Source organism: Halichoerus grypus, chromosome 13, assembly GCF_964656455.1.
Source record: "Halichoerus grypus chromosome 13, mHalGry1.hap1.1, whole genome shotgun sequence".
Taxonomy (NCBI): domain Eukaryota; kingdom Metazoa; phylum Chordata; class Mammalia; order Carnivora; family Phocidae; genus Halichoerus; species Halichoerus grypus.
Genome location: NC_135724.1, coordinates 88702201 through 88728893, shown reverse-complemented (window position 1 = coordinate 88728893; position 26693 = coordinate 88702201). Strand labels below are relative to the sequence as shown.

Sequence of the window (26693 nt, the reverse complement as noted above, 5' to 3'; positions counted from 1 at the left end):
GCTAGTTTTTCATGAAAAAGTGCAACAAGCTCAATAAACTGAAGTAGCTTGTCCAAGATCACAAAGGTAATCTGTGACAAAACTAGTGTTCCTTATTCTCTTGCTGCAATTTAGCACGCACACTAGAATCTGTTTTAAGACATGCGTCGTGCTCTGATATTTCAGCCTTAGATGCATCACAGGGACAATATATATTGTTTTAACACATTATGATCTAGTCAGGCTTTCTGCACATTTAAAAAGGACCAATCCCAGTATGCAATGCAAACAATGAGTTAACAGTCGCTTAGAAACCACATGTCCCAGCATGCCATTCTCCCGAGCAATCTCGGAAGTGGCTCTGAGAGACGCCATTGCATTCTGGGACTTGTAGTCTCTCGGGACTGGCCCGCCCCTTGTGCAGCTTCGGCGGCCTACGTCGGGAGAAAACCCTACCGGGTGGCTTAGCGCGGCCCAAGCCCGAGCGAGCGGTGCCGCCCTACAACCTTCGCCCCCGGCCCGGCGGCCCCCTCTGCCTCTTCTCGAATCTTACCCACAGCCCAAGATGGCGGCGGAGGTGGATTTTGGCGACCTAGAGCTGTTCGAGGCGTTTGACCACCCAGAGGAGTCGATTCCTAAGCCTGTCCACACCCGCTTCAAGGATGACGACGGCGACGAGGAGGACGAGAATGGGGTCGGCGACGCGGAACTGCGGGAGCGGCTGCGGCAGTGCGAGGAAACCATCGAGCAGCTCCGCGCCGAGAATATCCTTCCCGCTCGCTTGGGCCCGGTCACCGGCGTGCGGTGGGCGGCATGTCTGGGAGGGCGCGGGCGGAAATTCCAGGAGGGCCGGAATTTCGAGCAGTCTCTCTCTGGCCCCGCAGGCGGGCGGAGAATCGAGGGTTCGGTTTGCGTAAGCTGCCTCGGTGCCCCGGCGCGAACCTCTCCCCTCCGGGGATCCGTGTCATGGACTAGACTCGCTCCTCGCGCCTCACAAACCGGGGCTGGTTTTTAGGATTATTTCAGACTGCTAGATCGTAGGTTGGTCACCACTTCCTCTCCTCCTCTCTGAAGTCCTTATCGGATTTCGTTTTTTTGCAGCCAAGCTTAAGTTGATGCGGTCATGTTATAATTGTCTATGAGGAGATAGCCCGATACTCAGACCTGAGCGTAGATCTGGGTTTTTTTTTTTATAGCGGGGCAGAAGCTAGTGGTTTTAGGATGCGGGAGTTGGGAGTTTAAGGATTTGAAGCATGCGGGGAGAAATGGGTAATTGCCTGATTGAGATTGGGGATTCGTTTTAAAGTTCTTCGACTTTGAGTACCTTCCGTGGTGAAGGTGCGTTGCAAAGCCTTAGGAAAAAACGCGCCAAGTAAGTTTCCGTTTGGCTTAGTTACATGATTACAGCCTTTCTAGCAAGACTTGTTAGTATGGTTATTTACATTCTTAGAGGTGTTTGGTTTTTTTTTTTTTAACTATATGCAGATGATTTCGGTTCAAATAGTTCCCCGTTTAAAATGAAACCCTGAAAGCAGTTGGTAAATCATCTTTAAAGGTTTTTGAAGTCTGACTTTTTTCATGATGCAGTTTTCCTTTACCTTTTAATATGTAAAATTTCAAAATACAGAAAAGTTGAAAGGATTGTACGGTGAACATCCATAGTTCTATCCTAGATTCTTCGTCTTTAACCGTTTGTTTTACTGTATCACTTATCATGCTGCTCTTTATTTTTCTTTTTGTTTTATTATTTTTTTTGAGAGAGAGATGCATGAGCGGGGGCATGGCAGAAGGAGAGGGAGAGAGCACCTCAAGCAGACTCCACGATCATTATCGGAGAGCCCCTTGGGGTTCCACCTCAGGATCCTGAAATCAGGAGTCAGATGCTTAATCGACTGAGCCACCCAGGCACCCCCATGCTGCACCCCCATGCTGCTCTTTCTTAAATGAATTGCTGTTTAGGTTTTGATGGGGCACCTTTGTTTGAATAACACTTTTGTTTCAGTCTGTTAGTCTTTGTTTTTGTTTTTTTAAAGATTTTACTTATTTATTTGAGAGAGGGAATGAAAGAGAGAGAGCACAAGAGCGGGGAGGGTCAGAGGGAGAAGCAGACTCCCTGCTGAGCAGGGAGCCGGTTGTGGGACTCGATCCTTAGACTCCAGGATCATGACCTGAACCGAAGGCAGTCACTTAACCAACTGAGCCACCCATTAGTCTTTTGAACTACATGACCCTGTTTTAGAATATCTATGTTGGAAGAGATGAGAAAACTTTTAGTTTTTAGGTTTAAATGCCTAGCCCTGCAACAAAACAGGGGCTCAGTTAAGTGTGTCATCCTCAAAATATTTGCGGGTCTTTTTAACGTTTATAACATTCTGACACCGAAATGAATAGTTGAATTTTATGATATTTATGATTTTCTTTAATGAGAGCTTATATTCCTTAACAAGTAATAACATCAAGAACTTAAAAGAAAATTGAACATTCTGACTCGACCAAGGTATGAGATATTGCAATTACAACATTGTCCTTTATTAATATTTAATATTTAGCTATAATTTCTTTGTAAGAAGAGTAGGACTTTTGTATCTTTTTTTTTTGTATCGTTTTTAATTGTTCAGCGTTCTCTGAAGAAATCAGTAATGATAGTTTATTTTTAATTTCTGGCTGTAAAATTTGAATTCTCCTAACTACACTAAATTTTTAATTTATTAGTTTATTTTGGGGGGTGTTAACTAGATTTATTGCAGTGATCATTTCACAACATATACAAATATTGGATCATTATGTTGTATACCTGAATAACTTTTATTTTTTTTTTATTTTTTTTTTTTTAAAGATTTTTTATTTATTTATTTGAGAGAGAGAGAATGAGAGAGAGCAAGCACATGAGAGGGGGGAGGGTCAGAGGGAGAAGCAGACTCCCTGCCGAGCAGGGAGCCCGATGCGGGACTCGATCCAGGGACTCCAGGATCATGACCTGAGCCGAAGGCAGTCGCTTAACCAACTGAGCCACCCAGGCGCCCTACCTGAATAACTTTTAAACTGACTGAGTAAAAATATTTGTGAAACATGTCCAGAAAATTTTGACTTAATGTCCAGAACAGGCAAGTTGCCAACCTAGCTGTTCTTATTCCACAAACATTTCTGGGAAGTTAGAATTAAGATTACAGTATTACTCTAGGTGAAGATTTATTTATACAGTTAAAATATATTTCTAAATAGAAATGATGGGAAATTTCATTTTAGAAAAAGAGAAATTAGTGTGCTTTTGAAGAAAGTACAATGAGTAGATTTGCGTTCAGACATCTGACTTTAAGAGATAGACGAACAAATGCTCGTATCTTAATACAAATTTATCTAACAGGTTACTAAATCTAAAATATTTGTCAAACTACAGACTTATTATGTGGAATTGTATTATCAAGTTTTCAGAATTTGGGGGGCTGTGATCCAGTGTCACATGCACTTTTTTGTCCCTGGTACCAGCTGAAGTAACTAAAGGTTTAAAAATTTCAGAATTTAGATGTATTTTGTTTTGTTTTTTAAGATTTTATTTATTTATTTGATAGAGAGAGACAGCGCGAGAGGGAACACAAGCAGGGGGAGTAGGAGAGGGAGAAGCAGGTTTCCCACAGAGCAGGGAGCCTGATGCGGGGCTCAATCCCAGGACCCTGGGATCATGACCCGAGCCGAAGGCAGACACTTAACAACTGAGCCACCCAGGCACCCAGTTTAGATGTATTTTGGAAACCTCCCCATGCCCTACCTTCCTTCCTCTATGTGAGCACACTTTGTGGATCTAAACTTGTTTATGGTTAGATATTAAGTGTACTGAATATAACTGGGATTCTTCAAAAATCATAATTTTTTTAATATTTAAAGATACTTAGATAAGCACACTTTCTAATAGTTGATAATTTAAACATTTACAAAGGGGTTATAATCACTCGAGTTTAAATGATAGCGTCATAGGCTTTACCAGTACATGAGACAGGCATTAGTATCCTAAAAAAGGAATAAATTAAAATTTTCTTTTTAGAATTAGTGCTCTTTGTGTTGTCAGACTGATAAAGCATTCTATAGAAAATTTAGAGGGCGCCTGGGTGGCTCAGTCGTTAAGCGTCTGCCTTTGGCTCAGGTCATGGTCCCAGGGTCCTGGGATGAGTCCAGCATTGGGCTTCCTGCCTTCCCTCTCTCCCACTCCCCCCTGCTTGTGTTCCCTCTCTCCCTTTGTCTCTCAAATAAATAAATAAAATCTTTTTTTTTTTAAGATTTTATTAATTTGTCAGAGAGATAGAGAGCACAATCAGGGGGAGCGGCAGGCAGAGGGAGAGGGAGAAGCAGGCTCCCCGCTTAGCCGCGAGCCCGATGTGGGACTCGATCCCAGGACCCTGGGATCATGACCTGAGCCGAAGGCAGTCGCTTAACCGACTGAGCCACCCAGGCGCCCCATAAATAAAATCTTGAAGAAAAAACATTTAGAAACAAAAAGAAATAAAATTATATAGATAAAATCTGTAACCCCAGCCTCTTGGTTTAATCCTTATTTTTGGAACTGTCATGATCAGAAGTTTCTTTCCTTTTTGTCCAATAAACATTTTTAACTATTATGAAAAATTGCAAATGTATGGAAAATGAATAGTACAATTAATATACATGTTTTCACCCCATATGCACATTTTACCCTAAATATTTCAGTATGTGACTTTTTAAAAACAAGATTTTGTCATGCATAATCACAACAGCACTCACAATAACTGGCATGATTCTCTTAACACTCCCAGCTCAGTCCATATTCAGATTTCCCCAACTGAATGTCTTTATAGCTGATTGCTCAGACTGGACTCTAGTTAAGGACCATACAGTTGTGTGTGGTTTTTAAAAACATCATGGTTTTTTTTGTTGTTGTTTTTTAAGATTTACTTATTTATTTGAGAGGGAGTGAGAGAGCACGTGCTTGTACGTGTGCGCACAGGAGCGCAGAGGGGAGGGGCAAAGAAAGTCCTAAGCAGATTCCACACTGAGTGCCTCAGTGCTGAGCCCTTCCCCCAGCTCTATTCCCAGAACCCTGAGATCTAGACCTGAGCCAAAACCAAGAGTTGGTCGTTTAACCAACTGTGCCACCCAGGCGCCCCCCAAAAAATCATGTTTGTTTGTGGTTTTTTTTAAGATTTTATTTATTTATTTGAGAGAGAGAATGAGTGCACTTGAGAGCAAGTAGGGGGAGGGGCACGGGGAGGGGGAGGGAGAGAATCTCAGGCAGACTCTGCTCTCAGCCTGGAGCTGGACCTGCCAATCCCATGACCCTGAAATAACGACCTGAGCCAAAATCAAACCTCGGATGCTTAACCAACTGAGCCACCCAGGTTCCCCAACAGTATACTTTTTATATCTCTGCTTTAGTATCTGGGATTTGAAATACTGGAATGTGCACTGCCCTCTAAGAGGCTGTCCATTTAAAGTGTTTCATTTTCCTATATATTTCTAAGCTAAGTTTACTCTGATTCTTTTAGAAATATCTTCTTTTAACCTGCTGGTTTATCCAGACCCTCCCTTCCCCCAGTATGTAAAGAAACTAGCCATTAGTTAAGGAATTTTTTTGGTTGAAAACTGAAAGATTAACTATAGTTTTAAATTTTTTTGTGAAATATTTGTAAAAATATGTAAGGGATACCTCTATGTAAAACCATTAAAGTAGGTAAAAGTTTGTGAAAACTTAGATTTTTTTTTTTTTGAGAAAACAAGAGTTGTTGGTGGTTCTTAATCTTATTTGTAAAATAATCTATGCTCTTTGGTACTTAATAATTACAAAAGTTGTGTGTTTATATATTTATGAATTTTACTTTAAGATCTTCTAAGAATATGTTTTAACTTCTGTTTTAGTGGAATATTGGTGAACAATACTAAGTTAGATGGACCTTTATTACAGATTCTATTTATGAACAATGTTATTTCAAAGTAAGTAATTTCCCCTTTTCTACGTGTAATGAGTTAATGTGTTTATGAAACAATGTCTTCTATAAGTATGCTGTTTTCATTTGTATTTATTCCATCTTTATTCTTTTACTTAAAATTTAGGGAATCATGATTAAGAGCAAGGACATTAGCGTCTATAAAGCTGAATTTGAATCTGGGCCCCTACTTTCTGCATATGTGAATCTGGGCAGGTCACAACCCTGTCTGCGTATCAGTTTTCTCACTAGAAAACAGGATACTAATGATAACCACTTCTTAGGTAGCTAAATGAGCACCTGTAACGTTAGTCGGTTCTCCCCCCCAAATCAGGTAACTGAGTTTACCCTGTTGGCTGTCTTCAAAGCTTACCCACGTGATTTTGTGTGTGTGAGTGTGAGAATGCGACCTTAGCAAGCCTTCCGGCATGCTTGGAGCTAGGGTGACTCAGTGCATTCCTGCAGTGCTTGCTAGAATGTCCTGAAATGCTTTGAGGCTTTGCCCTGTCCCTCCCTCGGAGCGTGGTCGTAGACATTTCAGACAGTTGGCTGCCCCTCTCCTGGCTCGCTGAATCTGTTGTTACTGCAGGCGCTAGGCAAGGTGAAGAAGGTAATGGGAACCATATAGAGCGTGTTAACTGTGTGGCAGGCCCTTTACCGCCTTTCTCTCAGCCCAGGTGGAACCCGAGGCTCTGAGGGGTGGGGACGCCGGGTGGTGAGTGTGGCGGCAGCAAGGTGCCGGGCACAGCTGGGCACCAGCACTGCTGTCACCATCGGATTTGAATCAGCGTCTGCTCTGGCTCATGGCACTCTAATTTCTGGCACTGTATATCTGCCATTTTGCCCGCAGAAATCTTAGAATGTCAGAGCTAAAGAGACCTGAAAGATCAAGTCTGGTGAAGAGCAAGTTGGCTGCCCCAGTGTAGCCTAATCTGGCCTCCTTCGGCACCCCCGGAGCTGAGTGTTAACGGTGACGTGTGGAATGCGCTTCTTGGCCTGGAAGGCTGGAGAAAGTGGTCCTCCGTAGTTGTGCTGCTTCATTTTGTGTTTCTTTTGCATTTTTGGTTTTATTTTGTTCCAGTTTAACATTTAAATAGGTGTTTCCTTGTATGTGCATAGGGAATCTCTGGGAGGAGGACAGGGAAGAATGCCTTGGTTGTCTCTGCGCTGCAGAGATAGGTGGCCAGGACGCAGCCAGGAAGGAAGCTTTTCATTACGGAACGCTTTTACTTCTTTTGGATTTTGAACCATGTTTTACATGGATTATGTATTCAAAATTTAAATCTGTACAATTTATAAATAAAATCCATCTATTCTCAGCACAAATGTTTGCCACTGTTACATGCCAAACACTGAGTTAGATTTTCATAGTCATTTTGTTAACTCGGCAACAATGTATATTTTTTTCCTAAGACATAGGTTCCTGAATATTATAGTCAGTCAGTGATTTGATAAACCTTTGAAAAACAAGATAAACAGAATTTACTCCTGACGTCTTCTAATAATGCATAAGATTTCAGTCTATTCAGTGTTTACTCTGGGTTCTGACTGTTGTGTCCTCTCATGCAGGCAATATCATCAAGAAATAGAGGAATTTGTATCAAATTTAGTAAAAAGATTTGAGGAACAGCAGAAAAATGATGTGGAAAAGACTTCCTTTAATCTTTTGCCCCAGGTATTTCAAATTTAAGAGACTTTAAGATTAATAGGTTATGCTTTTCACTGCCAACTATTAGGCCACAGGGAGCCTCTTGTATCAAAATGAAAATGATTAAGTAGAACCACTGTGTCCTACACCTTAAACTAATATAACATTGTATGTCAACTACAACTTTAAAAAAACAAAAAAAAACCAAAAAAAACCCAAGATTGTTAAGACTGTTCACCTCCCATCCTTCAGTTGGGCGTCCTTCACTGGTCTGACCAGTGCTGCCTCAGGGGGTTCTTTTGCTTTGTGGCTCCTTCTCTTAGGGGAGTCATATTCAGACCTGGCTTCCCTCAAAATTAGTCTCCCCCCCCCCCATTTCCTCACTTGGACACATGGTTTGGGGCAGAAAATTAATTTGAAGCCAGAAAAAAAAAATCTGTATTTCTGGAGTTTATAAAAGATGAATTCTTTTTCTCTAAAACCAACAGGTTCGCATGCCATTTTTTTCCCTTTTCCTCGTTGGGAAAAAAATCAATAGCATGCCCAAAGAAATCTAAGAAATTTCACTATGTGACTATTAGAGCATGAGTTTATATTTTAAAAAATCAGAATTATGATTTTGGGGCTTTTTTTTTAAATTCCAAATTAAGGTAAGTAGAGTCCTTCAAATAGGGTTGTTAGCTGTTTATCCTCAGGTTGGAGAACAGTGTGTTCTGATTAATTAAATTTTCATCACCTTTAGTTTTCATGTATCATATACAGTTTTTAAAGATTCAAGAAACAGAATACATTTAACAATAAAAACCATACTGATTACCTAATTTTTGATTCAGGGAGCACTTCAGAATTTTATAGCGGCCTGAGGTCTGTGAGAGTTACATTATCCATATTAACCAGTAACGTAGAATCACATATTTTTTAATCTTTCTGGTTATCTGACTTGAAGATAAAGTCTGCTTTGCCAATTTAAGTATTGAGAGTTTAAATATTTAATTCATTAAATTTAATGCATGAATTAGTATTCAGTAACACAAAAGCATAGCATACACTAATGCTTCAGAAGGTGCTGTCTTTTGTATCTTTTATAAAATTTTTAAATTTTTCCACTTGGTGAAATTTATTTCGTAAACATTTCTAGCTTCCAAATTTAGCTATTATGACAACAATGAATTAAAAGCTTAATATACCTTAGTGGTATGTATTAGAAAATAAGGGGTATATTTAAATTTCTAATATTTGAAATTCGAAGTTGGTAAAAATTGGTTACTTTTTGTAACGTGTTTTTCTTTGCATTAGCCATCTAGTGTTATGCTAGAAGAGGACCATAAAGTAGAAGAATCCTGTGCCATTAAAAACAACAAGGAAGCTTTTAGTGTAAGTGTGGACATTTTAGTTTTTAATTCTGTAGATAACATGTTTCCTATCCTTTGTCATTTGGGTATTGTTAAGGTGGTATAGCCATATGGCCTCAAAGAATCCCCATCCTTTCATGAAATTTGTTATAAACAATAGTGGAGACTTCAGCCTCTAAATAGTATAGTTTGCTTTTTAGTAACTATTGTATACACAGTAGACATACTTCGGAGGACTTTATTTTTGTCCTGACAAACCTCTTTTGGTTGATGTTTGAGAACGTGGATGATGATCTAGAACGCGTGCATGTTGCACTTACAGATGGCTGAGGCTGAGAGGGAACGGATAAGTAACTAATATAACAGATGGCAGATAGGAGATTAAAAATGTTGACAAGCTCCAATGGTGGGTGAAAAATAGAAGCAGCATAACAGGGATGAGCCTACATTTAGGCCTTTCCGTACCTATGCGGAATCTCACTGTGTCAGTGCAATGGAGTGGTGTGATTTTGCAACTTAAAAAAAAGAGATTTTTTTTTTTTTTTAAGATGATGATGTAATCCTGGATTCTGTTCAAGGCTGACTAGTTTTCATGTTTAGGGAGTATTGTGCCCCATTGACAGACCGCAGTCTTGAAGACGTGGGGCTGCTGGGGTAATGAAGAGCCCGCAACATTGCTGAAGAGATTGACAGGGGGTATCACATCTCTGCAAATGTAATAAAGGCTGTTATTTGCAAAAGGTGTTATTTTAAATCACTCTGTGTAGTGCCAAGTGGCAGAACCAGGACCAGTGACTGGATGGACTATAAAGAGGCACATTGCAAGTCAACTTTTAGTGCAAATTTCTATCAGAGATGTGAAAATGAAGTGGTAGGTCTCATTTAAAGAAAAAAAAAGGCAAATTCCATGTCACTGTAAAAAGTCAAAGCCTGAGATACTGTCGAGGTGCTTTAAAGAAAGAATTTGAACTACATAACTTTTCATGTCCCATCTAACTCTAGGGTTCTGGGATTGAGAGTGGCACCTGCCTGGAAAGTGGGAATTTTATGTATTATTCATTTAGTCCTTTAATAAAGAGTAATAAATATTGCCAAATGCTCCCTTGTGCCAGGGACCCTTTTGGATTCCAAGGACACAGCAATGAAAAAGAAGAGCAAAGTCTCTGCTCTCACTGAATTACATTCTAGTGGGGGACGCAGAGCTCTGAAGAAAGTAAATCAGCCCAAGGAGTTAGAGGGTAGCCATGGGGCATTCGGTTTGTATAGTGAGTAGATGGTGACAGCCTCTCTGAACCAGCCCTGGATAAATTGAGGGCGTGAGCTGTGGTGCAGTTGGAATGAAGAGTACTCCAGGCAGTAGACAAAGTGAGTGGAAAGCACTGGGGCAGAAGCAGACACTTAGGCTTGCTCACTGTGTATCAAGTACTGTTCTAAGCTCATTACACATACTGCCCATGAAGGTACTGTTGTTATTCTCATTTTACATCTGCGGAAACAGACATGGAAAGCTAAGTAACTTGCTGTTGGTCCCTTGGCTAGTCAGGGACAAAGCCAGGGTTTGAATCCAGGCCTTCTGACCCTGGAACATAAGATGTAGATCTCTATGTTGCCTTATGAGCCATAGTGAGGGCTTTGGGTTTTACTCTGAGTGAGATGAGATGCCATTGGAGGCTTTTAAGTAGAAATGTGACATGATATGACTTGAATTTTTAAAAGAACTGGCTTCTCTGTGGAAGATAGTCTATCCTGGTTTACATGTGGAAGCTGGAAGCCAGCGGGAAAGTTCTTGTATTGATATCAGGTGAGGGAAGATGGCAAGTTAGTCTAGAGAGCCAGTGGTGGAGGTGAGAAGTGGTTCGAACCTGGAAATACCTTGAAAATAGAACTGATCAAATGTGTTGATGAATTGGATGTGTAGAACACAAAAGCGAGAGAATAGTCAGAATGACTCAGGTTTTGGGCCTTAGCAGCTGGAAGAGTGTCCTCACCTTTTCTGTGATGGGAAGAACTGGTGGGAGGAGCGGGTTAGGAGGGGAATGGGAATCCAGTTCAGTTTTAAGTAGGTGAGTTTGAGATGCCTCTCACGGGTCCAGAAGAGCTGTCAGTTGGCACTTGAATATCCAAGATTGGAGTTTAGGAGGCAGAACTGGATATTTGGGTGTTGTCAGCATATTCATCCTTCATTCCATGGGTCTGGATAAATCACCTCGAGAGTGCAGGTAGACAGGAGGACTGGGACCAAGTCTCACAGAAGATGGAGAGATGAGAAGGACTGGTCAGCAGGGTAGAGCATGGTGTCCTAGAAGCAAAAAGGAGCATTTCTCTGAGGGAGGAATCAGCTGTGTCGGTTGCTGCTCATTGGTTGAGACGAAGACGGAGCTGTGCAGTGAATTCAGCTGTGGGGGGGGTCATTGGGGAGCGTAGCGCCGGGGAAGGAACGGAAGCCTTCCCGGAGATGTTCAGGAGGGAATGGCGGGGCCATCTAAGAAAAAAAAAGTGGGGGACTATTCCAGATTAAAAGAGACTAAAATGATTTAACATGTAAATGCAACACATGAACCTTAAATCCTGGCTTAGAGGGGAAAAAAGGCATTTGGGGGACAGTTGGAAAAACAGTAGAGATTGGATTTAGATGATATTAAGGATTTATTAATTTTCTTAGGTGTGACAGTGGTATTGTGGCTTGTAGGAGAATGTTCTTATCCTCAGGAGACCCATCCTGAAGTGTTCAGGGGTGAAGGTCATGAAAAGAGGCTGCAGCTGGTTATGTGTGGAAGCTGGAAACCGGTTAGAAAGTTACTACGTTAATCTCCGGCGAGAGAAAATAACGGCTTAGACTAAGTTGGTGGTGGTGGCTTACTTTCTTCCAGTGGTTCAGTGAAAAGTATATGTGCGTGTGTGTGCACGGGCGTGGAAGATAGCAACAGTTGTTGAATCCAGGTGGAGAGGAATTAGCTGGGTGTTCACTGTACTATTTTTTCAACTTCTGTGTATGATATTTCCCCCAGAATCGGAGGGAAAAGAAAAGGGGAAATGGGAGGGAGGGTGGAAATAGTAAATACGACTTTTCTGAATTGTCTTTCCCGCTAAGGGAAGCAGAGATGGGGAATCGGAGGGAAACATACGAGTCAAAGCTTTTATTTTTAAAGTCTGAGGAGAATGCAGCTGATAGTAATGATCTCCTGAGAGGGGAGCTCTGATCTGGGAGACAGGGGCGTTTAAAGAAGCAGCTCTTGCTTACACTTCAAAATCTGGCTCCTTTAACTAGGGAGTTGATTATGACTTCTAAGAATTTCCTCCAAAATTAAATTGTTAAAACAGTTAATCATAGTCTTACATAATTTAATGTCTTTTTTTTTCCTGCTTAAATAGCAATATTTTTTGACTTGTTTTCTGCAGGTTGTAGGAAGTGTCCTGTATTTTACTAATTTTTGCCTTGATAAATTGGGGCAACCGCTACTAAATGAAAACCCTCAGCTTACCGAAGGATGGGAAATACCCAAGTATCCTACATAGTGAATGAAGATCTTTTATGCATCTTGCCATTAAGTTCACCTTTAAAAAAATTTACCAAATTTTGCAGACTATGATAACTATTCCTTAATAAAATTCACTAAAGGTACCAGCAAGTCTTCAGCCACATTGTTTCTCTAGAAGGGCAAGAAATACAAGTAAAGGCAAAAAGGTTTGTGTGGGGAGTTGTTTTGTTTTCTTCTTCTTTTTAAGACTTTTTTAACCAAAACCATAAACTCTTTTAGCTTGAAAAATTAATATTCTTCATTGCTGGCTTACTATAAATAAATTACAGATTAAGCTAGAATTTTAATATCTAGACATTTAATATGTTTAAATCAGTCATCTGTTCATTGGAATTCGTTGGTTACGCCTAATACGCTTGGGTGGGTGGAGAGGTGTCATTGTTGTTGTCAGTTTGATTGCTGCCTGAGGACCTGCCCCCTCCCAAGTTACCTAAAGGAAATAGAATCTGTTTGCCTCGGTTCTTCTCTTATTAACCACTGACAAAACCCAGAGGTGACAGATCAGTCGGGAACATAAGGGTCCTTGGTTAAAAGAGTTGGTTAAAAGTACTGTTTGTTTAAATCGCTGAGTACAGGAGGTGAAAGTGTACTCATGACTGCAGATATTAGTGTGATCTGCGTGCTTTCTTGTCTCTCTGATACACTTCGCTGTCATAAAGAATTGCATTGATTTGCTTTTATATTTTCATTTACATTATGCACATCTTTGTTTTTTGACCAAATAGGCCAAAGCCTCACTGTTTCAATTGTGGTTCTGAAGAACATCAAATGAAAGATTGCCCAATGGTAAATTTTTCTCATATAAAAAAAAAAAATCTTTGAACTAGAACTTTCTAATGTTTTCCACACATTTATGGCATTGTGTGAGATAAAGAAACTTGCTAGTTAACTTTCTTTTGGTCCTTGAATTTGAAACCTTTCAAATTTGTACTTAAATTTTAAGACCTTATATTTAAAAAAGAATTATTACAGTGCTTTGTGTCTGAGATGAATGAAACATGAGAGTTACTTTTTAGAGTTTATTCTAAAAACTTGATTTTATATTAAGATAATATCGAGGTAATAAATTAAAGTGCTTCTTTGCTTATTTTTCTAATATATCTCCTTTCTTTTGTACTTGTTTGTTATATATTAAAATTGGAATAATCTGTTTGCTTGGCTTAAAACAGAGTGCTTATATTTATTCAATTCCTAAAATAATTTCTAAACTGCTTGTTTCCATTTTTCTCAAATGCGTTGTGATCTAGCCGCGGAATGCTGCTCGAATAAGTGAAAAGAGAAAAGAGTATATGGATGCCTGTGGCGAGGCGAACAGCCAGAATTTTCAGCAGCGATACCATGCAGAAGAGGTGGAAGAAAGATTTGGAAGATTCAAGCCGGGAGTCATTAGGTACCTCTGTGATTTTTTCCATAGACTGTCGTTTCTATGTCACCAGTATATGGAGCGTTCTCTGTGTCTTGAGGGTAATCATCAGTATATGGGTGTGCTCCAGCCCCGCTCTGGAGAATATGCATCAGTTCGTTCAGAAATATTCACTGGAATCTCCCGTGTGCATTTGTGAAGCATTGTTTTAAAACATTGGGGACCGTTTGTGTTTTCATCCAAACAAGACTACTATATTTCTTTTTCCTCTTTTGTTTTTCCTTAGTGAGGAACTTCAGGATGCACTAGGTGTGACGGACAAGAGCCTTCCACCTTTTATATATCGAATGCGCCAGCTCGGATACCCCCCCGGGTGGCTCAAAGAGGCTGAACTGGAGAACTCAGGGCTTGCGCTCTATGATGGAAAAGGTATAGTTGTTAAGTTAGATAAGTCAGCTTACATGTTACCTTTTTTTTTTTTCTCCTTAATTAGAGAATTTGAGTAATATCTGATAGAAATGGTAACAGAAGGGCGCCCGGTTGGCTAGTTGATTAAGCGTCTGCCTTCGGCTCAAGTCGTGATCTTGGGATCCTGGGATCAAGCCCCTCATTGGGGAGTCTGCTTCTCCCTCTCACTCTCCCTCTGTGCACGCTCATTCTCTCTCTCTCTCAAATAAATAAATAAAATCTTAAAAAAAAAAAAGAAGTGGTAACAAATCTATTCATCAGTGCAGGAGACCTAGAAATATAGATTACATAAACCCTCTTGCGATCTAGAACCCCCCTCTTAGGTATCTACTCTAGAAAAATATTCACACATGTGCACAAGGAAAGTATGTATATGTATTTTTGTAGCATTGAATATGACTATGAAAAGTTAAAAACAACATTAAGACCCTAAAGAAAAATGGCTATAAATAAACGATGGTAGATCTGGGCTGTGGAATCCCTGTAGTCTTTATTTATTCTTATTTATTTATTTTTTTAAGCGAGAGAGGGAACACAAACAGAGGGAGTGGGAGAGGGAGAAGCAGGCTTCCCACTGAGCAGGGAGCCTGACGTGGGGCTCGATCCCAGGACCCTGGGATCATGACCTGAGCCAAAGGCAGATGCTTAACGACTGAGCCACCCAGGCGCCCCTCCCTGCAGTCTTTAAAGAGTGGAATGACTCTGTGTGAGCTGACATGGCAAAATCTCTGTACAATACTCAGTTTCTGCCTAACTTACCAATGATGCCATTCATCTTACATGGGAGGGAGGGAGGAAGGAAGGAAGGATCCCATATGGATGAAACCATGCTCTATGTTTTTTCTGAGGACATTTATGTAAAATGTATTTTTACAAGATGTTAACTGAGAACCATTTAGATTTTAGGATTCAGACTCAGAGAAGCCTTTCCTGACCATCTTATTTACTTATCTATCTGTTTATTTAAGATTTGTGTATTTATTTGAGAGAGAGAGCGCATGCACGCAAGCGGGGCGAGTGGGGAACGGACAGAGGGAAAATGTCCAGGCAGACTCCCACTGAGCGGGGAGCCTGACTCGAGGCTAGATCTCAGGAGCCATGAGATTAGGACCTGAGCCAAATCCAAGAGTCGGATACTTAACCCACTGAGCCACCCAGGCACCCCTGACCACCTTATTTAAATATATCTCTCCCTAATTGGCCTGCCAGTCTTTATCACTGGGCCCTCTTTGTTTCCTTCATACCGTATCACAATTTGTATGTATTTACTTCTTGGTTCTGTTTCTCTATTTTCCCAGCTAGATGGTAAGATTTGTAATTGCTAAAACCATACTTATTTTATTCACCGCTATATCCCCTAGCATGTAGCACAGTACCTGCAATGTGGTAGATGGTAAGAATACTTTTTAAAAGAACTTCTAAAAAGTCTTAACCAATCTGGCAAGCTCAGCAGTGGTTCCCCCTGAGAAAGAAAGAGGATTGGACTAGAGACTGTAGTTTCTCTCCGATGCTCTAAATCTTTTAAAAATGAAAATGTTTCTGTATATTACTTAGGGAATTAAAAATATATGTATTTTTTAAAGATTTTTTTATTGTTTTTGTGAGAGAGAGAGAACACGAGCGGGTTTAGCGGGAGAGGGAGAAGCAGACGCCCCTCTAAGCAGGGAGCCAGATGCGGGACTCGATCCCAGGATCCCGGGATCATGGCCTGAGCCGAAGGCACACGCTTTACCGACTGAGCCACCCAGGCACCCAGTAATTAAAAATATTTTTAAGAATTCACCAAGCCAGGGCGCCTGGGTGGCTCAGTTGGTTGGGCAACTGCCTTCGGCTCAGGTCATGATCCTGGAGTCCTGGGATCGAGTCCCACATCGGGCTCCCTGCTCAGCAGGGGGTCTGCTTCTCCCTCTGACCCTCTTCCATCTCGTGCTCTCTGTCTCTCATTCTCTCTCTCTCAAATAAATAAATAAAATCTTTAAAAAAAAAAAAGAACTCACCAAGCCAGGGACGCCTGGGTGTTCAGCCGGTGAAGCATCTGCCTTCGGCTCAGGTCATGATCCTGGGGTCCTGGGATCAAGTCCCGCATCGGGCTCCCTGCTCAGGGGGGAGCCTGCTTCTTCCTCTGCCTGCTGCTCCCCCAGCTTGTGTTCTCTTTCTCTCTGACAAATAAATAAGTAAATAAAATCTAAAAAAAAAAAAATTCACCAGGCCACCCCTTCTCAGTTAGTGCCGAAGAGCTGTTTGGGATAGGCCTTTCAGTATCTCCCCACATCATGCCAGCGTTCAAGTGTCACTCACGCCACTTTCTGTAGGTGCTTGCATTTCTGTTGTCTTTTCTTTCCCTCTCTTTTTTAGTTTGTTTGAGTAGAGATTCTTTGGACAAAAGGTTGTGGATGATTGAGAATCTCTTGAATCTCTTGATCTATAGGTTCACTTCCTTGTTTTTAACAAAACTGTATTTTGTCCTTTCGAGTTTTCGAGATTTTGGTGCCACATCCCCATGGTGTGTTGCTTTAGCATGTTCCTCTGTCCCTCTGTTTATTGTGATGGAACCTGTCACTGATGACCATTGCTATCTATACCTGTTAATGATGGGTTGCAAAATGGTTATATCCTCATTCTTTCATTACTTCTTAGCTTATTAGCTGGAATACTTATCTAAAGAGAAACTTGCAAACTGATTACCTTATGTATGTAGACATCATGCTTTATTCAGTAGTTTTCAGAATAATAAAGTGGTTCCCAAATATCCTTCTGTCATATGTAAAGTGGCTTTAATAGTACGTACCTCTTAAGGTTGTTAATGAAGATGAACGGAGTTGATACTTATAAACCGTTTAAAACAGTGTCTGGTACATAATAAGAATTATTTGTTTATTAAATAAAGGCATTGGAATAGAGTATCAGGCAAGTCATCAGATCAATGCAGACTAGACTTTTAAGCAACCCACAGACGAACCCAGGTTTCCAAGATTTTAAACATTTATTTTAATTAAAGTATCCTGTCTACATTGTTTAAAAGTTCTAATCTAATGATTCAGAAAAATTATAATCGAAACCATGCTCAGAATGATTCTGTTGCCGTGGACATAAGCACTTGCCCAGCCCACTTTTGGTCTGGAGAGGGACTGAGCTTGGTATCCAGCAGTACGAATGCTCTGATGGTCTGCTGCAGATGGTCCTGATGCGGAAGCGGAAGCTGGGGAAGCCCAACAGAGTAAGAGCGTCACCTACGATCTCTCGAAACTGGTAAACTATCCAGGTTTTAATATATCTACTCCCAGAGGAATTCCAGATGTAAGTATATTGTTTTTTTTACTCTTCTGGGATGGGACGTTATTATAACAATTGTTCAAAACATTAGCTTATGTAGCAGTTACTGTTATGTAAAGAAGTAAATATGTTACTTGTGTGTTTAACTTTGTAACTTCCTTTATGTTGACTAGAATCTTTTTTTTTTTTACTTTTTTTTTATGATTTTATTTATTTGAGAGAGAGAGTGAGTGAGAGCACAAGCGGGGTGGAGGGGCAGGGGGAGAGGGAGAAGCAGGTGCCCTGAGATCATGACCTGAGCTAAAGGCAGGTGCTTAACGGACTGAGCCACCCAGGCGCCCCTATGTTTGTTAGAATCTTAAGTGAAATCTTGTGTTCATTTAAAAAAAAAAGTTTTTTCTGATTTTATGCCTTATGAAAAGGAGCTAAAAAGAATGGTTAGATTCTGTAAATCTAAAACTATTCTAAAATTAAAAGATTATGTTTTTAAAACATGGGATGGTTCTGAGGTAGTATTGTCGGTTCTATGGAATTACTTTGAAAGTAAAGCCTTTTATAAATCTAAGTTACAGCGACTCATTTTTCTATGTTATAATTCCTTTCTCCCCATTTTTTTTCTTCAAAGTAAAATTTCTCATTCTATATGAGAATGGTTTTCTACATTTAATCTCTTCCAACTTTATTTTATGTTTCAAGACTTGACAATGGCCTGTTGTGGTAGTGGTGGTGGTGGTGATATTTCAATAAAAAATGCCTTCGTAGGTGTTCTTAGGAACTGGGCAGCAGAGAAGAAGGCAAAGGTTGAACTTAGAGTCTAGCAAATAGATGTGAAGACAAGTGTGTAATTAATTCAGGGCTAAACTGCATGGCACGAGCCGTCTGTGCCTCTAGAAATGGTCCCAGTACCGGCCTACATCAGAGTCACTGGGGGCGCTCGGGAGAAAGGCACGTTGTTGAGTCCCACCCTCAGACTGAACTGATTTGGCCCGGGAATCTGTAGGTTTGACAGGAGCCCAAAGTGATTTTTCTTGACAACCAATGTTGCATGTGCTCTTGAGAAGAGAGAGAAGTGATGTTGAACCATAAAGATGAGTGCTGGGTTTGGAAAGGGAAAGAACAGAAGGTGGAAGCTCAGCGTGAGCAAGTGTGTTAGGAGCGAAGGCGCTGTGGGCAGTGCGGGGCCTTGAGGGGAGGGAGGCCTGCCGGGAGTCCGCGGCCACGGCCTAGAACTGCTGCTTGGAGTAGGTGGGACCTTTCTGGGGCAAGTGATTTTGTCAAGTAGGCTTTTAGTATTCAGTGGGGATCATTTTGCAGGCAGAGTTGGTTGGGGTTTTTTTCCCCTTCAGTGCACCATCATTTTCAGTAATTCCCCCCAAAAGGAGAAGTCAAGGATGAAGCAGAAATGTCATTTGAGACCTCCACTTTACAAAATCTCAGAAGTATGATGTTTTCCAAATCCAGGCTTGTTCTTTCCTTCTCTTCTCTTCATCAGGAGTGGAGGGTGTTTGGGTCCATACCGATGCAGGCCTGTCAGCAGAAGGACGTGTTTGCCAGTTACCTTACTTCTAACTTCCAAGCGGTAAATAGCTTTTTAGGGTGTGGTTGATAAGAATGTATTGCCTTTATTTGTGGGATTTTGTAACTCATTAGCATCTTAGTGCTCTTTTGTTTTGTATATAAAGCACTCTGTGTTTTCTGATGAGTCATAAGGAAAAGGGTAGCTACATTCACCATTTACCTACACTGAGCTCCAGACTGGTTTTCTGCGGGTATTGGAGGGAAGGCGTGGAATCTAATTCTTTGTCTACCCCATTAACTCGTGCTTGGCTTGGCTTCTCCATTAGCCAAGTGTGAGGTCTGGCGGCAAGAGGTCTTCGTCCCAGTCCAGCCTTAGCAGCCCAAAGAAGCAGAAGAAGGAGAGTGGCTCAGCAACCTCGCCTGCAGACATGGAGCTTGACTCAGGTAGGTTTCGTCCTGTGGTCTTGATTTCACTGAGAAGGTAGGGCGAATGTGCGTGCTCCTGAGTTCCATGGGGGCCGGCGGAGGCGGGGGTGCCTTAGGAGCACTAAAAGGCTTTGATTTTGTCCTTGGAGATGAGAGCATCACCTCTAGTACTGATACAGGGTCAGGTAGGAGACATCTTGGAGTGAGGGCCGGCTTACTACGTTCCTGAGTCAGGCGGTCCTACCCACCCAGCCCCAGTGGTCCTGGATCTGGATCTGGACTGGCCCTCGAATAGGGGCAGTGCTCTGGGACAGGGGGTGGAAAGTGGTCTGCTTTAGCAGCTCCATCCCAAGAGGAAAAAGGACAGAGCCAGATCTCCCCGGTTATTCTTCCCATTCTTCTTGCCCCAACTCGGTAAGTCGCCCCTCCTTCCAGGGAAGAGAGGCCATGAGGAAATTTGTCCTTCTGGAAACCCACAGAGGAACAGAGGCCTTGCCCTCCGATAGTCCTCTGGCTTTTTATTCTCTTAATCCTCTGGGCTTAACTGTGGAAGCTGTGGCCAACCAGGACTGTGACAGGCCTCAGCAGGTCAGTAGTGGATCAGGACAGGCACGCACCCACCTTGCTGTGTCCCTCACCCCCTAATACCAACCACGGGTCCTTTGGGCTTCCCCTTGGGACTGCAGGTGAGTAGCCTAGATTTTGCCCCCAGAAAGCTCTGGAATGAATCTGAACTTCAGGTGAACTTGATAAATCTTTAGCAAAGCTACTCTGAATCCAAGACTGAAAAGTCACTCCTTGCGCTACCTCCTATCCCAAAGTATGCCCAGCTGTTTTGGTCCTTTTTGCACATCAGAGGTTCTAAAATGAGATTAAATGGCAACGTGAAGATGAAGTGCATTTAGATACCCTGATGATAAGATGCTAACAATACAAATTGCCCCAATGTGATTGTGAATCCCTTTCTTATTTGTAAATTCCCGGGGAGAATTCAAAGGTCACAGATTAAATTCCCTTAAAATCCAAGGTAATTAAAGTCCAAAATCAAAGCGCCCCCCCCCCCCCCCCCCATTTTCCCAAAATTTTTGCTCTGCTTAGTCTCAGCCACCGGAGTTCTTGCTGCCAGAATCATGTTCACAGGCCGGGCTTTTAGTAGCGGCAGCCTGATTTCAATATCCAGTCTCACTTTTCACAAGGTCAGTGAGTTCACAACAGAATTATGACAGTCTTTGCCACATGTATGAACTTTTGAAAACAAGCAATTCTCCAAAAGAATTACTTATTATTACTTATTACTTGTTGACTGATCACTTAAGTTGTTCAGAACCTAGGTGGGAAGGCAGGTTGCTGTTAGCAACTCTCAAAGACCCTGACCTGACATCTGGTGGGTTGAGAGGAAACACCGAAGGGACTGACTGGGGATGGAGAGATGCATGGAGACACATGGTGGTCAAGACATGGGCTTTAGGCCTTGAGCTTTAGTGTGTGGTCAGCGTTCTGATCCTGGTATTTTGTAGAGGTTCATACTGGCTCATCTTTGAAGCCTGTGGTTTGGGCAAGGAAGCTCTTGCCATGTGGTCCTTTGTCCTCAGGAGGTGAGGGCATCTTAGAGCGGCTTCAGTTACAAGTGTGGTTCTTCTAAAGAGGCAGAGGCTTATCAACAAAACCAGCTGCTGTTGCCCACGGTTGGGACCAGAGGGCCTTTAGCAAGTAGCCCGTGACCTTGAACTACCCCTAGCAAGTGTGTGCAAGCAGGCAGGAGCGCCAGCAGCGGCCCCGCGCCAGGCCCCCCCCCCCCCCGAGGAAGGGATTCAGTTCGAGACGCCGAGGCGAGCGCTGCCTGGCGAGCTGAGGCGGGGCCGGCAAAGGTGAGGCTGCCGTGGGCACCACCACAAGTAATCATGGGGCAGATTATCAGGGCCAGATGTTAGAGCTGCTTCTGCGGGAGCCACGGTGGTCTGCTCACTGAACCAGGCTGACTTACTAGCACCCAGGTGTGTGGTCCTAAAGCGAGGCAGGCCTTCCCACCCCGGTCCCGGCACAGCCCCCACCCAGCTGCTTCCTGCCCTGCACCGACCGAAGGCCGGAAGGAGGAGCAGAGCCCGTGACCTCTGGGGCCGGCTCACTCCCAAGAAGAAACATTGAGTTGGTGTAATTATTTTCCTGTGGAAAACTTTTGTCACAAACCCATGGGTTTAGCGATTTGGTTTGGAATTGTGAACCAGAGCTGCCTTCGTGTCTTTTCCTGGTGTACATGATGTTCTCCCGTCAGGAATACCCACCCCAGTGGTCTGTGCTCATCAAGCTCCCGTTACACGTTGGAATGGTTGGTTCTTAAACGCGTAACAGGCATTGGTTGTTAAAGAAGTAACGTACTGGCGGGTGTTCTGTCCTCCTGGCCGCCTGTCCCCTCCTCCTACATGGTGTTCATTGTAGTGAAGAGCACCAGTGGAATCCTTGGGATTCCCAGACTGAGAGATGCCGTTCGTCTGTACTTGCATCCACTTGGCGCCATTTCTAGCCAGGTGCCCAGATCCCAGCGACACCTCAGTAATGGCGTCTTCGTTCAGGCTTCTCTCTCCTGACGGCTCTCCCTGCCCCTCTCACTGGTGTTCATCCTTCCTTTCAGCTCTTAGCTGTTCTTTACTCTTCTGAGTTGATTTCTTAAAATCTAAGTGACAGTATGTTACCTCACAGATCTTACTGCCCGAACGAGAAAGTTCAGGCTGGTTTTGCATAGCTGTCAAGATCGCGTTAATTCTGTTGAATTTGCCAAATTTTTAAAACCTGTGCTGTTTTGGAGCCTCTACTAGACCCTGAGGACAGGAAGATTCATGAGACTCAGTTGCTGCCCTCAGTTTCCAGTCTGTCGCCGAGGGGGTGCAGAGCTATCAACGTCATTTTACTATAAATGTGGCCGTGGTGAGACACACGGAGCCACAGAGCCGGTTACAGGCTGTCTTGGTGTCACACAGGAAGAGCCGAGCCGCCGTGCTGGATGAGGTCATAGACCCGAGCAAGAACAACTTGGAACTGCATCTTGAGGGATAAATTCAGGGATTTAGCATGGATGTGAACAGGGCTGGGGCATTTGAGTCCATGGGAAATGCCAGTGCAGAAGCGTGAGACACTCCGGCACACTGGGCCAACAGAGGAGCGACACCTGGGTCTCAGCCTGCCAGTGAGAAATGACACGGTGGAAGCAGGCAGATCCTTGGTCATAGAGGGTCTTGTAAGGCACAGAGGAGGTCAGCCTTTGTCCTGGGGGTGATGGGAGCACTGAAGGGTTTCGAATGAGTTGGGAAGGTTAATGGGACCAGAGTCGCGCTTTACAAAGGTAAGTAGTTTGGAGAATGGATATAAGGAAGCTGAGTCCAAAGGCACAGATGACCAGGGGCCGGGGGCAGAGGGAGGGGAAGGACTCAGGTGACGAACTGGTTCCGTTTGGGAGACTTCAACCAGACACCACCGGCGGTCCCATTAGAACAGCGTGTGGGAGCAGAGCCCAGGTTCGAGGAAAGGATTGTTTGGGGCAGGTCGGATCTGTTGTGTCTGGGACAACGGGTGTGAGGACCTGTGACCCGTGAGCCGCACGAACCCCCCGTTCAGGCGGGCAGTCTAGCCTAGAGGTGCAGAACTGGGAAACAGGCCAGGGGGTGTCCCTCCCTGTCTGCTCAGCTTCGTCGCCTTCAGCAGCAGCTCACCCAGCCTGCGTCTCCCGCCACTGTCCCCTCCGCTTGTCCATGGACCCCAGTCCGCCGCGCCGGCCGACTGCCTGGAAATTCCTCTCTGCCTCTGTGCTCTTGTTCCCCCCTCAGCAGCGATGCGCACAGCATGCAGATGGATTTCCGAGGGCTCTCCCTCAAGTTCCCGGGGCCGGAGGAGCCCGCAGCCCTTCTCGCAGGTGTTCTCAGGTGGGGAGGGTTGTGGTTCCTGAGCCTCCAGAGCGTTCCCCTCCCCAGCCAGCTTACTCGGCCGTTGACTCCCTGGATACACCTGAGTTCAAATTAGAACTGTTGGTAAAACCAAATGCTGCGACGACTTCAAGTATCCTCACTGTTTTCTTTCAGATGCGGAGGTCGCGCACGGCTCTCCAAGCAGCGAAGCTTTTCAGTTTCAGCCCCCGTTGCCCCCCGGCACCCCTCCCCCGCTGCCACGGGGGACTCCTCCACCCATCTTCACCCCTCCGCTCCCCAAGGGCACCCCGCCACTGACTCCCAGCGACTCCCCCCAGACCAGAACAGCGTCCGCAGCTATGGATGAGGACTCACTGACTCTGGAAGAACTTGAGGAACAGCAGAGGCGGATATGGGCGGCCCTCGAGCAGGCCGAGAGCGTGAACAGTGATTCTGACATTCCTGTTGACACACCTCTCACCGGGAACTCGGTCGCCTCTTCGCCTTGTCCCAATGAGCTAGACCTCCCTGTTCCAGAGGGGAGAACCTCTGAAAAGCAGATGATGCCTGATGAGCCCGAGGTACCAGACACTTGTACAAAGAAATCAGAAGCTGAACGTTCTCTGAGCCCAGATTCTGAGCCTACCTTGCTTTGTCAGAAGGAAAAGGAAGAGTCTGCTCAGGTGGACTCTAAAGATGCTCCTCTTGATAATGGCAGTGTTGTGTCGGACTGTGACATGAGTAACGGAGGCAGTCAGAAGCTCCTTCATGTGGACACCAGTCCTTCAACGGCCACTAAAATTCATAGTCCTGTACCTGACATGAGCAAGTTTGCAACTGGAATAACGCCATTTGAATTTGAGAATATGGCAGAATCTACTGGAATGTACCTCAGGATAAGAAACTTGCTAAAGAACTCGCCCCGAAACCAGCAGAAAAACAAAAAGGCCTCTGAATAGCTGCTTGACTTAGCACGAAGAACTATTTAATTATCTATAACTTTGTGTTGTGTTAATTAGTACCAAGTGGAGATAAAATTGTTTTCCGATTTGTCCCTCCCATGTTTAAAAATCTATCCAGAGCTTAATTGTGGCCTAAAGTCAGGCCTGTTTTAAAGAACAGAAAGACTGGGCTTGCTGGTTTACTATATTTTATTCTTATTGATAAGAACTTGGCGGGAATGTAAGAGCTGGTTTAGAGATGATTTGCTAAGGTTTCTACTACTTTTGGATTGTGTCTGTCGGGAGTGATGGTTTTTATCTGTCTTTTGTACATTGTTTTCCCTTTCTACATTTTGCTAATTATCCTGTATATAAGTTTAATATATCATTTTTTAAAAGAAAAAATTCTAACCATTTTAAATTCATATTTCAACTCTGACAACCAAATGAGAAAAATCAGGGATGAGCAGCTTTACCCCATTTGGGGTATTTTTGTAAGTGATTTACACGCATCAATTTTAATAACACTTTTACTTTTTTGTAACTTCATTCCTCATATAAGTTTGCTATACCGGTATGTTCATCTTTGTGTACAAGGGTTTAATAAATTAGCTTTCATATACATAATCTAAGACTTTGAATACAAAAAAACGATTCACAGTTCAATTAGTGTATACAACCTTGTAAGTTTGGACGTAAATTATGTGGTTGCAAAAATTAGTGGTAGCAAAGGAAATCTAGTAAAATGCAAGTTTGAGTATTTTTAGTGTTCTTTCAGCCTTAACTATAGAGACAGCAGAATCTTTTAAAGTAATTATTTTGAAAAAAAATGGAGGGCAGCTAACCTTTGTACAAAAATAACTTTCTAGATTTGAACCCTAAGATAATTAATACTTAGAAATAAAAGGTAGACAGAAACAAATTGCTTTTAATTGTCAGCTATATAAGATAGTGCTGGACTATGTGTTCTGTCTTTAAGTGGAATGCCGTTACGTTGTTACAGCCTCGTCCCTGAAAATAAACAATTTGAACTTAGTCTCAGGTAGTGTGATCCTGCTCTCAGGCCAGCAGAGGGAGCAAACTACAACCATTCCAGACCTTTCCAGATTTCGTTTTCTTCGTTTCGAGGACTCGAATAACCACATCTACTCTTCCATAAACAGGAAAGGGAAAGAAAATCCTGGGAAAGAGGCAGTTTATTTTCAAGGCCCTCACAGAACGTGCTAGAAATTGAAGAAAATGTTAAATACTTTTGGCTCTTCTCTCTGAGTGGAAGTATGTAATAAAAGTAATCCTAGTTTACGTAGTGTTTTTATGTACACTGTCTTAATATTTCTGTCAGGTGCATATAATATCACCACATTATGTCTATAACCCGAGGAAACGGGTGGCATTGAGAGGTTCCAGGGACTTGTCAGCATGCAGGAAGTGGTTGTTGACAGGCCAGTCTTCCCCTGAGGACTTGACTATTCCCTAAGTCGTACAAGTAGCGAAGGGCCCCTGTGCGGACTGCTGGGAGCACCAGGGAGAGACACCTGGCAGTTCTCTCCTTAGCACGAGCCACAGGTCTCACGTTCAGGTGTGTTCGTGGCAGTCCTCCGTGTTCACAGTCCCCATACTAGGCAGGTATGGTTAACTTCATGTTTTAGAGGAAGTACCTAAAACCAGCTGCTGGTAAATCACCCAGTGACCCTAGCTCCAGAGCGCTCTGACCCCCCACATCCACGCTTTTAGCCACTGGGCTGCCTCCTCCTCAGAAGCTCTAGAAAAGCACTGGCTTCTCCAAAATTGGCTTCCATTTTTAACTTGTTCAGTTACTTACCGAGGACACACTTAACGTAGTTCGATGTACTTTGGGGCCGTAGAAGGAGAAAATGATAGAATCTGCTGCTAGGAGCTTACACAGTAGCAGAAGACGATGGCTCCCTCTTAGTCACGAGATCCACGGAGTGGCCAACGGAAAGGACAAGGTACTTAGACCGTCTCGGGTAGTGGGAGAAGCACCTAGGGAGGACTGGCTTCAAATTCACAGGGCTGTGGGTTCAAGTGTTTATTTGAAAGGTACTTAGAGAAACATTGAGCTAAGCCTAAAGGGGAGGTAGGATTTCCATAGACGAAGCGAGCATTGAATGTACAGGAAATGACAAAAATAACACGAGCAGAAACTCAAGAAATGTAGAGTGGTAGAAAAAAGGACTTTGAAAAGGGCCGTTGATTCATCGACACTGAGAACTCTCGTTTGCTATATTATGGGGTTTGAATTTTATTAGGGAAAAGGATCTGCTTAAAGATCTTTCGGTGACGAGTGACCTCATCCAAGTGGTATTTTAGGAAGATGA

At 43.1% G+C, this 26693-nt stretch overlaps 1 protein-coding gene and 1 non-coding gene across 4 annotated transcripts; both read left to right on the top strand.

Moving 5' to 3' along the window:
• Positions 1-386: 386 nt before the first annotated feature.
• ZCCHC8 (zinc finger CCHC-type containing 8) lies at positions 387-25660 on the top strand. 3 transcript variants are annotated; one of them, XM_078061036.1, is made up of 14 exons: positions 387-745; positions 2436-2476; positions 5863-5937; positions 7500-7605; positions 8875-8952; positions 12330-12433; positions 12550-12615; positions 13195-13255; positions 13717-13859; positions 14119-14261; positions 17476-17597; positions 19066-19152; positions 19418-19535; positions 23588-25660. In XM_078061036.1, exons 1-14 carry the CDS (start codon positions 545-547, stop codon positions 24370-24372), a joined length of 2130 nt encoding a protein of 709 aa, XP_077917162.1. In that variant the 5' UTR covers positions 387-544; the 3' UTR covers positions 24373-25660. The 3 variants fall into 3 exon arrangements, with proteins under 3 accessions (XP_077917162.1, XP_077917163.1, XP_077917164.1); XM_078061037.1 differs by lacking the exons at positions 12330-12433; positions 12550-12615; positions 13195-13255; XM_078061038.1 differs by lacking the exons at positions 387-745; positions 2436-2476; positions 5863-5937; ... (1 more) ...; positions 12330-12433; positions 12550-12615 and having other exon boundaries at positions 8873-8952; positions 23588-25389.
• LOC118531198 (small nucleolar RNA SNORA9) lies at positions 6343-6477 on the top strand. Its single transcript, XR_004915051.1, has one exon. It is a non-coding gene; the product is annotated as a small nucleolar RNA SNORA9 (small nucleolar RNA).
• Positions 25661-26693: the final 1033 nt, after the last annotated feature.

What these genes read in the sequence shown, in the direction of transcription:
- ZCCHC8 (XM_078061036.1), top strand. Translation starts at nt 545, where the DNA reads ATGGCGGCGGAGGTGGATTTTGGCGACCTAGAGCTGTTCGAGGCGTTT. An exon ending in GAAGGATGGGAAATACCCAA is followed by an intron (nt 12,434 to 12,549) that starts GTATCCTACATA and finishes AATTCACTAAAG; the next exon opens with GTACCAGCAAGTCTTCAGCC. An exon ending in TTCAAGCCGGGAGTCATTAG is followed by an intron (nt 13,860 to 14,118) that starts GTACCTCTGTGA and finishes GTTTTTCCTTAG; the next exon opens with TGAGGAACTTCAGGATGCAC.